Consider the following 12,501-nt stretch of genomic DNA (forward strand, 5'->3'; position numbering starts at 1 on the left):
CTTGTTTGTTTTATTATTTTATTTTTGTTTAAAGTTCCTTTTTGTTTCTTTATTTTTTAAATACTTGTGAGCCACCTAGAGTAGCCCCATGGTGAGATAGGCAGCAAATAAATTTAATAATAATAATAATGATTCATTTGCATCTACTCAGAATAGTAACAGAAAAGGAACCAGGTCATATGTTTACTAGTCGTCTTAGCAAGTAGAGGATTTAAAGTTTGGATTCTCATAGCAAGTGAAGAAAATAACATTCCCACCTCTGACCCTCTGACCTTTTGGAAAGATCAAGGCAGAGAAACACCTACTTGCAGCACAGGAAATTCCTGGATTATTTCACAGATTGTGTAGATTGTTTCTGCAATAGGTAAAAAACTATTTCCAGCAGGTGTGATTATATCAAATGCACACTCTAAGAGTTCTCTTGGATGGCAACGATCTAATTTCCGAGGCCTGAAAACTCGCTCAATGCAGTATCTAGAGAGATAAATGTTTGCAGTTGAAACACCTGAAACCATCTTCTGTGGTAGTATACATTAATCAATCTATCCAGTTTTATCTATTCCATGATTTTAAAAAGTGTATTTCCCATTTTTTAGACATGTTAAGCTATGCTTCCATAATTCTCCTAAATTTGGGGACATGATTTAGTTATCAAACTTTTGCTCCAAATGTATGCAGCTTGGCTCTCAACAATTTTTGATGGTTTACAAGAAGGATGTTACAAAAACATCAATTTAAAAAAGAAGATAAAAGGTAAGATTGACAGAATGGATGAGTATGAAGCGAAGGTTCTCACTCTCCCTCGCAAAAAGCCTGAGCAAAGAGGCAGGCCTTTCTAAACAACAGCCAATTTTTTTTGGTGGGGAGGATGTCACCTAGATCTTGGAAGAACCTCCTTCCAAAAGGCATGTGCTGCTACGGAGAATGTATGTTTCTGGAATCCCAATAGATGACATAGTTTAATTGTAAGGATCCTGGAGTGCACCAACCATGTAAGATCAAATAAGTTAGATAGATACTACGGGAGACAGGTAGCCCCTCAAGTAATCAGGTCCTATGTCATGTACTGTAGGGCATTACAGGTAACGTTCAGCATCTTCAATCGTGTTCAAAAGCAAACAGGCAACCAGTGCAGCTTGCAAAACAGAGGTTTTACATGGGCTTATTGAGTCACTTATCACTGCCTGCATCACCAGTTGAAGTTTTTGGGTGGTGTCTAAAGGCAGCCTCAAGTAGACCATACTGCAGTAGTCAAGCCATGAGGTAACCAGGTATGAGTAACTATCTGAAAGGCCCACAATGACAATGAATGATGGGGACTGGGCTCCAACATACCTAAGGTGCATTATGTTGGGAATGGTTATTTCAAGGGCCCTAAATAAGGAGATATTACTCAAGATTCCTTTTAATTGCAGATGCCAGGAAGCTCCATTCAAAATATATGGTTTTCAATAAATTTTGTTCCCTCTTCTAAGCCAGCTTTATTGTACAGAAGTATAATCAATCTATCTTTGTCCAGTTTTGAAAACAATAAAAATATACCTGGGAGATTTCCCTTACCTTTTCAAGTTTGTTATGTTATTTCTAGCTACAAATCTTGCAAATGGAATCTGAAAAGAGGTATAAAAGCAGGTTATAAACTGAAAAAAAAAGCAGTATAAAGCAAAATATAATTTTCATGGTTATCAGCATCAATCTTTAAGTGAAAATATAGTTTATAACATAAAGAAACTAAGATGTTCTACTCTGCATGTAAACTTATCTTCCTATCAAATACGGAATTATACTGACATTTCTTTTCTTCTTCCTAATGCATCCCCTTGTGTAAGCTCTTTAAATCAGTTTCTAATCCACAGTAATTAATTTGGCTGTACTGCCTGAGAACTCCAGAAGCTGTACTCCAAAAAATCTGGAGACCAGCAGACTAGGCAAGGCAGGTCCAAGATCCTTAAAGATGATATTCCTACTCACTCTGAGATCATAAGGAAGCATCACCAGCATTCCACTGTGGTCCATCAAATATGAAGCTTCATTGTGCTCATACAGTTTTCTATTCCTAGGCATCAGTAGGGGAGTATGCATCTTGACAGCTCCTGTCCAAAAATGATAATAACTATTACCAGTATAATTCCATAGAACAAATATAAAATATTTTTAAAAGAAACTGTTGCAGAAACTATTCATTTAACGTTCTCATTTTCACTTTTCAAATGTGTTTATGACTTGTTTCAAGTAGAGTCATTTGAACTTCTCTGCTTATTTGTTCATTCAATGTTTCAATAAATCTAATTATCTGATAGCTGAAAACTCCACCTATCAGTCATATACTGTAAATAGAATACTGAATATGTCTGAAATTAATTCAAGAACAAGGTATTAAGGGTAGAGAAGTACAGTATCTATTTCTGCTGTCAGAATAATAATGCTGCATACCTCACATCAAAATATTTCAATCTAATTCAAGAATATTCAATATAAGCATACATACCATGTCTTTTAAAAATTCGGCTAATTGTCTCACACACATGTTGTTGAATCTTGGTTGACCAAACTGAAAAGCTACCCTAAAATTAACAATGATCAGAGGTAAGCAATGCATTTTTTTCCTTCAGTTACAAAAATACAGAGTGCCTCTAAACCATGAGCAGCAGATTTATATTCATTCAGCTTAACATACTGTACTAATTAGCAAATATGTTTTCAGTAAATATTTGCAGTTTCAAATTATCAAATGAGTTTTCTATTTCCAAAAAGGGAATATTGAGTAATGTTTATTTGTTTCTTTCACTTCATTAGCCTTTGAGAGTTTGTATGCTTGAAATCTGGTTCTCATGTCTGCAATTTACTCCCACATTGCACCTCAGCTCACAAATTTATACAGATGACTTTGAAAACAGTGCCTGACTAGGCACTTCAATGCTTGCATTTTATTTGCACACGTTAAACTGTGTTTGTCCTGGTCTGCAGGAAATAGATCCTAGGATTTTTTATTAACTTTTTTGTTTTTTTAAAAAATGTGAAACATGTTTCTGCGATGAATGTGTGCCATGTTTTGATATTTTTTAAAAAAGCTATTACCTATAATAATGGGCAGTATAATGTTTAAATATACCTCAGAAATTCTGCCTTGAAAGAACTCAGATTGAAAAGGAAGCACCCATCTACTGTATGTGAGTTTAGCAGCATACAAATCTAATAAATTTTTATTAAGCAATAATAGATCAGATTGGCCACAATTTTGTCAATCTTCTGTAAGGCTTAAAAACCTGGTTTGTCACTAGGCCTAAAGTGGGTTGAGCATTGGTTATGTTAATTGTTGGGTGTGGGTCTGTTTTTACTCTGGCTATTGTTGTATGCATTTTTTCTTTTTATATTTTTAACGTGGTTATAATCATTAATTTGGCAGCCCTATAAATTGATTAATAAAACAAAATTATTATTATGGCTTCAAAAGAAAATATCACTACCAATGAAAAGAGCTTGTAAGACATAATGGGATGCCACAGGGCAGCAACCAAAACAATCACTAACATCTTCTTCCCCTGCCAATTTTCATACTTTGTGTATGAAATTACTACACTGGAAGCATTAAAAGTAGTCAAAGCAATATTACCCAATGCTTTTCACTTTTCTTCCCTGTTAGTTTTTTCCTTTTCCTCTTCTGTTTGTTATTGCTTGTTCTGTTATTATTTTAAAAGCAGTAACATAAGATTCCAATCATATCTAACTTGCTGTTTCTTTTCAATGCAGACTTAAGAACACACCTTAAGGATATCACTGTCATAGGTATAATCTATTGCGGGAGAAATGCGCTGGGAGAATATTTGGCCCATCATGGTCCGGTATGCTTTTCCGTCCACATTTGCTAAAGTATGATGAAGGACTTCATGAAGTTCAGACTCTTCCAAATGAGGAGGTGGAAGATGTTCACTTTTTAAGAGCTCCATAGCAGTTGGCCGTTTTGAAGGATCGTGGTTCAATAGCCAAGCAATCACCAGTTTCTAGAAAGCCAAAATATATAGTGACATTTTAAATTTATAAATCAAAGAGTTTTCTTTCTAACGTCTATCTTTAGATATGTCTTCCTGGTTACACACAATCAATATATATCATATTTGCAGCTAATGTCAGAAAATACAAAAATATTGAATAATCTTTCAGCCATGCTAATAAAATCTGTAAACTGTATAACATTTAAGTCATTTAAAAAAAATATGACTTCAATATTACTTTCTAAACATTCATTTTGCTTCTAGGAACTAGATTACTTTGATCCGTATTATTTAATCCTAATGGGGCAAACAGACATTGGTTATTTATTATTAACTGCCAATAAAGAGCCAAGGTAGAGCCGAAGTGGCGCAATGGTTAGAGTGCAGTACTGCAGCTACTTCAGCGGAAGCAGATCAGCGGATCAAATCTCACCGGCTCAAGGTTGACTCAGCCTTCCATCTTTCCGAGGTGGGTGAAATGAGGACCCAGATTGTTGGGAGCAATATACTATTTAGTATACTGTCTTTGGTGTAAGCCGCCCAGAGTCCTCAGAGAGTGGGCGGCATAGAAATATTATTATTATTATTATTATTATTATTATTATTATTATTATTATTATTATTATTATTAATAATAATAATAATAATAATAATGGGAAATATTTGCAGCTCAGAGTGGAACTATGGAGTCCTTGGTCCTCTCTGAACTAGGTTGTTTTCTTGCAGATGTTTCATTACCTAAACTAGGTAACATCATCAGTGACTATCATTGTTATTTACTTAATGTTATTTATTTTGGGTAATGAAATTGGTATAAACAAACAACCAAGCTCAGAGAACACCAAGAACCCCTCATTATTATTATCAATTATTTTCAAATTTAACTAGGAAACAGACCAGAATTAATCTCAGTGGAAGAAACAGATACCATCCAGAGTTGCTCTGGCAATGAGATGGGCAGTCTCTAAATTTGATAAACAAATAAATTAAATTGTTAACACACAATATAACAATTACTTTTTTAAAAAAGAAGCGAATACCTGTTTTGCATTTTTCACTTCATCGAAGTCTTCTGGAAATTCAATAAATGGCTGAAAAACAAAACACATTAGAATAACGTGATCATCTTAAAAGTTATATGTATCAAAATGAAAATATCTTCGCCATTTATAATTATGTAGGTAGCCTTTCCCAACCTAATGATTTTCAGGAGAGTTAGACCTCAATTTTTTTAGTTCCCAGATAGCAGATCCAAGGGTCATACTAGCTAGGCATTATGACAGCTGAAACCCATTATATTTAGAGGGTAACAAACTGGGTAAATATATGAGATACAGACTAGTAACTAAGCCAATTTCTCACCTGTCTTTCTACTGTGCCCTACAACACTTAATATAAGCAATTGTACAGCATAAATCCGGTATCTTTTTATACTATTACACAGTTAATGCAAACTAGAGGTAAGCAAAGTGTTTGAAAGAAAGAAGTGTTTCACAAAATACGTTAAGTGGAGACAAAGCATCTGTCTTCAAAGTGCTAAAGCAGCCATCTCTTTCAGAAGGTTCAAGTGCCAGCTTCAAAGGCTGCTTCCATCTGTGTCCATATATACATGCATGCCCAGCTACATTGTCCATATAGGCACACGCATGAAGCAGCTAAGCATCCCTTGCAAAAGATGTGGCTGCTTAAATAGTCAGAAGAGAAATTCTTCATTTAAGCTAACATATTTTATGACACACCTCTTATTAATGCTGTGCACTGTCCTAATATAGGTAGTCGCTAAGTGAGATAATTATTAAGCAAATCACACCTGCTTTTATGAACTTTTTTCCCATGGCCATTAAGCGAAGCAACAAGGTTCTTAAATGAATCACATGGTTGTTAATAGAATCCAGCTTCCCCATTGATTTTACTTGTCAGAGACCAGTTGGGAAGGTAGCAAATGATGATCATGTGACCCCAGGATTCTGTAATCATTGTAAATGCATGACCACTGCCAATCACTCCAATTTTGATCATGTGATAGTGGAGATATTGCAATAGTCATTAAATAGAAGAACCGATTGTAAGTCATTATTTTATCCTATAATATCCTATAAAATAACAAACTCAAAAGAGGCTAATATCAATGCTCTAAAGATCTTGCATAGATTGCAAAATCTGGGTATGTATGATTAAAACAAATACTTCTTTAGGCAGATGTGATCAAGATATTTAATATCTTATATATATATAAATTTATTGTTAGCAACTGAGTTAGTCTTATATGACCTAGAGAGCAATTGCCATTAAATGTTTTGTTTTTTTTAATAAAATCTGCCTTATCAAATAAGTTGTTGCTGGACAAATTATAAATGAAATTTATACATACAAGCCTTAACTGACTGAGAACAAAGATTCTTTCCGATGCAGTTGTCATTGGATGATAGGACATCTCAAAGAATATTATACCCAAGCTGAAGAGGTCCACTTTCTAGAAAAAGAAAACTGGTAGTCAGTATACTTGCAAGAAATAGAATCTACAATCTAAACAGTCCTGGTATCTTACTTAATCAGATTGCTTATCTTATAATGGGCCCATTAAAAAAAATATTGAGAAGGAAAGTGCAAAGAACGTCTGACTGCAAATTGAATTCTAGGACAGTTGACAAAATAACAATGACACTGTACAATTGTTGCCATTATACTTTTATATAATACTAATGTTTGAAGTAAACAAAATATAGTATACAAATATCTCGCTAAGCAAGAGAAAAGTGTGCCTAAAAATGTAAATAGTCAATATGTAAAATTAATCCTCTTTTAAAATGTCTATGTGATAGCAAATGCCTGTCAGCTTTGGAAGCCATATTAGGCTGGAACCTTCTATGCTGCCACCTTTTCATGTGTGGGAAAGTAGGAGGGGGGATTTAGTAGAGGGGTTGTCTGTAGACATAATAGCATTCTTCCTGTCGGTCAAGGTCAGGGCGATCCTACATCTGGAGGCGGAGTGGTCGGAGTGATGTCTCGAGATGGGACAGCAGTTGATTGGAGCATGTGATTGACTGAGGACTGAGGGGATGATTTTGGGGGGTTTGATTTACTGAGGGAAAACCCGGACCTCTCAGATTCGGGTTTTCCCAGATGTGCCAGTTTACCTATTCTAGTAAATAGAACTTTGAAAATGCTTGCTTCAGAGTCTTTACTTGGAGAGGGGGGTTTTCTAGAACGCTGACATTGCCATTCTAAAGGCTTTCCCCTATGAATAATAAAAGGTTATTAACATTGTTATTGTTTTTATATCCTCTTTTTCTGCCTATAAAACCCTGTTTCTCAACCTTAACAACTTTAAGAGGTGTTGACTTCAACTCCAAGAATTCTGGGAGTTGAAGTCCATACTTGCCAAGATTGAGACACACTGCTATATAAACCATGCAGGGAACTTCAGTAAAGCAAAACCAATTCACAAGAACTCAGTGTCGTAATAGAAGTAAAGGTCAATCTTTGGATCTAAGCAAGCAAACTGGATCCAAAAATATCTCTGTGGATTTCACATGATGTCATTATGGCAATTTCCCTGATAAAAATGTGAGTCTTACGGACATTTTTACCTGATTATATGTAGATTTAGTACTTCCTTGGACTTCTGGACTCACATAAAGAGCAGTGCCAACCATTCCTGTTAGGTTTCCTGTTAAAAACCAAAGATTTAATTATTGAATTTTATTAACTGCTTTACTGTCTTTTGAATGCTTAGAAAGTAACTCACACATTTTACATTATTTTTATAGCTTGAAAATGCAATTATTCTTCAGTCAGTTTGCAAGTATGAATACAAGTAGAGATATCTGCCTAAATATTTTACCAAATCAGACTTTTTGTATCTCCTTCGCTTTGTAATCTGAGCTATGAATATGCATGTGTGCTTATGTGTTCTTATAAAATCCAAGCTTCCAGTATTTATTGAAACTCTTTATATTACAGGTGTTCACTGTATTTTTACCAATATTATGTACATTATTTTATGATCAGAATCCCTGTTTCATTACAAAATGATTCGGGAAATGTTGGAGAAAAGTCCTTGATCAGAAGCAGACTAAAAGTTAATAAAAAAAGGCAAGAGGGGTTCAAACTGCTAATGTATTCAATGGAGCTGCTATTGTTCACAGCAGAATGCTAGAAACACTTGTTAGAACAAACAAAGTAATAAATATGAACATTTCTAAGTGTTCAAATATGAAAACTATTCATACAGGAAATGGTAGGGTATTATTAGGACTTGCCATAAAATTGCTTAAAAATTAAGCTTGGTCAGCATTTGAGGGACAAATGCTCTCCCTGATCCTGTAATTTGAAAGATATTAATTCATTTCAATCTTGGAAATCTGCATTGCAAAACTATATGTTTAAAGAATCAGGAAAACATTCTGCTTTATACCTACCCAATGAATCATTTGTAACCACATTTTGGTTGGAAACGTCTTCTCCAGGTTTAGAGTCTACCTGAAAAAGAAAACCCACAATATCTGGTTATATAAGATCACACTCTTAGATCTGAATAATGGCTGGAAAGCAAAAACAGTGTTGTTTGAAAATGTATGCAAATGGCAATGCATTAGACTTCAGTCCCTGTTCAGTTATGGAACTCATTAGCTGGATTTGAGCTAGTCAGTGAAGATACAAATATGATATTGACAAGTATGTAAACCCTAATATGATGCACAATGTAAAAGAATTAGCATCTCTCCTAAAGATTTATTACCCATATAAGCTAAAATTAAAACATAAATAATAATATATCCTAAATTATATATTACAGCATTCACCTTTTCTTATAAACACTTACTGTATTTGCTGGGTGATCTGTTGCCAAACCAAAGTCACCAATTTTCACATGATCTTCTGAATCTAAAAAAATGTTGACAGGTTTCAGATCTCGGTGAATCATTCCCTTTAATAAAATCAAATAAAGTTTGATATGAAACAGTGTGTATATGAATCACACCTCAAACAGAATATAAGATTGGACCTTCTGGTATGAGTCAGCTCAGCCTTTAAGAGTAGCGGGGCAAACTTTGTTTACATTTCTATGTTGGATGATGATTATCAGAAGTGATGATCAAGATGATAAGATGATGATTATATGGGCACAATTTCTGAAAACTGCCCAGAATATTATAACATATGTTTTAATTATTTGTATTATTATTAATGCTACTTGTGAGCCTCCTTGGTAGGACTTATATTTTAAAAACAGGATATACTAATAAATATAGCATTAGTACTACTGAAAGCCAATTTGTTGTGGTTAAGGCATCAAGTTAGAAACTGGGAAACTGTGAGTTCTAGTTCAGTCTTAAGTACAAAGCCAGCTGGGTGAAGCTGGGCAAGTCACTCTCTCTCAGCCTTAAGAAGCAATCACTGGCAAGCCTAGCCAAGAAAACTGCAGGGTCTAGTCTAGATAGTCACCAGGAGTCAAAAACTGACTTAAAGGTACCTCCCCTAAAACCTAGTATTACTACTACTGTTTATAATTTCATTATTAACAGTAGCATTGCACACAAAGTGATTTCAAAGATATATGTGCACAACTTCAATTCAATATTACTACAATAAAGATAATATTGCAAACCAGCCAGAGATAACTAAATACCCAAAAAATGCTAGAACATGGGGAAAAAACTGGGAATGGATAAAGAAAAATTATATCGTAATGGTATTAATAGCAAATCAATAATATCCTAAACTTGAGATATGAACAATAATTTATCTTGCCTGGAATTTTTGGAGAGGCTGTTACCAGAATGCCTCCACAGGCCAACTGTGCATGTACAATTGGCACCGAAGCTTTACCCTGCAAAATTGCACTGAAGTTGGATTTAAACTCAAACACTGTCGTCCGAAAGTAGCACTTGCTTGAAAACGGTGTGTATCTTCTCAGAATCTCTTATTTTCCAAGGGGATGGGAAAGGAGAGGAAAATCATCTAAAACCGGTCCCATTCTATTATATTGTCCATAGCTTTAGTAGCTCAGCCAATAGCATCAACTTAAGCATACCCAGAATTTAAGTAAACAAATGAAAAAAAGAATTAAGAAACAATTGTAAAATATCCCATAAAATCTAATATTACAAGGTTAAAAAAAATATAAAATACAGCTAAAGATAAAGGTTCCCCTCACACATATGTGCTAGTCATTCCCGACTCTAGGGGGCGGTGCTCATCTCCATTTCAAAGCTGAAGAGCCAGCGCTGTCCAAAGACGTCTCCGTGGTCATGTGGCTGGCATGACTAAATGCCAAAAGTGCACAGAACGCTCTTACCTTTACACTAAAGTGGTCCCTATTTTTCTACTTGCAATTTTTATGGGCTTTCAAACTGCTAGATTGGCAGAAGCTGGGACAAGTAATGAGAGCTCACCCTGTTACGTGGCAATAGGGATACAGCTACATATAGCAAAATGGAATTTTGTGCCGAATTTTGTTGGTACAACCAGGAAGGACACCAGATTTGCAAAATAGGATTTAACAGGTTACCTATCTCTCACTAAGGAGATACATCAGGTGGTTAGTCAGATGGTTATCTTGCTGGCAAAAGCAAACATGTATTGTTTTGGATTGTTTAAACAGATAAGGAGTTTTGCTTAGGCTTAAAGCTGTGGCTTCTGATTCAGATATACTGGGAAGCACAAATGAAAACCGGATAGCAATGTAATAATTGAGGCTTCCCCTGCCTTTATCAAGGCCAGAATAAATTTTTGGTAAATAATTAACTAAAACCCAACAAAGTACAAGAGATGTGCATGGGCTTGGCATCACCATCACTGACCTTTTCATGGATATAAGCTAAACCATCCAATATTTCTCGGAAAAGTCTCCAAAGACGATTGGTATCCTGGTATAAACCTTGATCAATGGTATCTCGTAATGTGCTCTTTTCACAATATTCCATCTTTAGATGCAAGATTAAGGATGAAAAAAAAAGTTGAAAACAACTGGGAAGGTCATCACATGTATTAACTGTTACTATTCTACAACCCAGATTTGGGGTGATTAATCATTCAAATACTGGAGGCTTCCCTTTTAAAAGAAATTTATTTAAAGAAATGTATTCTGACTGGTTAAATTTAATCCTTTTTTTTGAGGGCAGACAACAGAAGGAGACAAAGAAGAAAAACTATAGGTTTGTTTGCCTGAATTTCATCTGCTTAGCTGCCTGACTGGAAGTCCTTCAAAGAAATCAATGTCTTTTCACCTTGTTATGGTAAGAAGAAAGAAGTTTATGTGATTCATAAGAATGCTTCTGCATACTTATATTGTTTGATCAATTCTAAGGGTGTATAATACCCAGTCATGGTAGCCATTACCCTTTTCAAAGGTACACAGTATTTAATTAACCCAGATACCACAATTTTGAATGTTTCATGCAATGGAATGAAGCAATATAATACAAAATGGTTTGTTTTAAAAATCAGCCAAAGCTTTTAACACCTGTTCTGCTTGTGGATTATTTCTCATAACAGATGCAACAAATAGACATGTTCTTCTCCCACAGCAGGGGGCAGTATTTGGCTGACCTTAAGAAGCTGACGGGATTAATACATGGAGGGGAGACCATCAAGAAATCACAAAGCTTTAACCTAGAGTTGAAAATTCCACAGCAGTAAGGTCCAAATTGGGGAATCAAAACACATCCCAGCACAACATCTCATGTCCATATTGAAAACAACATGCATGCATCCATCCATGTAGTTATTAGGAGCTGAACTTGAGCTGAGAGAGATTTTTCTATTTTAAGCATGCTATGAAATCATAAATTGTTTGCTTCTAAAACTTGTAAGGCTGAAAAAAATTACTTGTCACTGATTTCTTAGATAGATTCTGATTCTGGATACTGACTATAATATTACTTCTATCTCAGAAACAGAAAATGTTCATTTTATTTTGAATACATTTATTCTGGCTGTACCAAATGATAATTTCCAACCTGAATATAAAGATGGTGCACAGTCTGAATCACTGATGTTTTGTTTTCTTCACTAGAACTATCTTTTTCCTTGTAGTCTTCATCCTAGATCACAAAAATACAGAAGTACAATATAAGCAAACCTAATTCTTCACTACATATATTTAATCAGTCCATAAATCCACTGATAACATTTCCTTCATTTAAAAACAACATTCTTATGTGCTAAAATGCCAAATAAACCTGTTTTGTTTGCATTCTACTATCCATCATCACAACATGATGCTGGGTACAAATACTCTTATCAATAAAGCAAATAGCAACATTATTGTGGCTTTTAACTGTAAGCAGAATCATATCACAATAATGCTGTAGAGCTTTTGATTATCAGACTATCAATCCAAAGATTTGAAAGAAGAGACTTAAAGATGTATTTTCAACAGAATATTTACCATCATCTGATTTCTACTATTGTCTTCTTCATGATCAAAAATGATATCACTTTCAGAATCTGCTGCTGGCCTAAATCAAGAAACAAGAGCTTTTAAATATCCAAATATTTGCAG

At 34.7% G+C, this 12,501-nt stretch overlaps 1 protein-coding gene across 1 annotated transcript in view; it reads right to left on the reverse strand.

The window, feature by feature from the left end:
- The window catches only part of EIF2AK4 (eukaryotic translation initiation factor 2 alpha kinase 4), a 44,405-nt gene that overhangs the window by 11,793 nt on the left and 20,111 nt on the right, over window positions 1–12,501 (reverse strand). The window contains exons 13-25 of the mRNA XM_070940158.1: window positions 12,388–12,457; window positions 11,957–12,040; window positions 10,799–10,921; window positions 8,818–8,922; window positions 8,414–8,474; window positions 7,583–7,662; window positions 6,364–6,465; window positions 5,033–5,083; window positions 3,765–4,001; window positions 2,489–2,564; window positions 1,972–2,093; window positions 1,561–1,610; window positions 306–474 (exon numbers count right to left, since the gene is read on the reverse strand). Coding sequence (XP_070796259.1) covers window positions 306–474; window positions 1,561–1,610; window positions 1,972–2,093; window positions 2,489–2,564; window positions 3,765–4,001; window positions 5,033–5,083; window positions 6,364–6,465; window positions 7,583–7,662; window positions 8,414–8,474; window positions 8,818–8,922; window positions 10,799–10,921; window positions 11,957–12,040; window positions 12,388–12,457 — 1,330 coding nt within the window. The remainder of the gene's footprint in view (window positions 1–305; window positions 475–1,560; window positions 1,611–1,971; window positions 2,094–2,488; window positions 2,565–3,764; window positions 4,002–5,032; window positions 5,084–6,363; window positions 6,466–7,582; window positions 7,663–8,413; window positions 8,475–8,817; window positions 8,923–10,798; window positions 10,922–11,956; window positions 12,041–12,387; window positions 12,458–12,501) is intronic.

Source organism: Pituophis catenifer, unplaced genomic scaffold, assembly GCF_029215685.1.
Source record: "Pituophis catenifer annectens isolate HBS135680 unplaced genomic scaffold, rPitCat1.0.hap2 SCAF_1, whole genome shotgun sequence".
Classification (NCBI taxonomy): Eukaryota; Metazoa; Chordata; class Lepidosauria; order Squamata; family Colubridae; genus Pituophis; species Pituophis catenifer.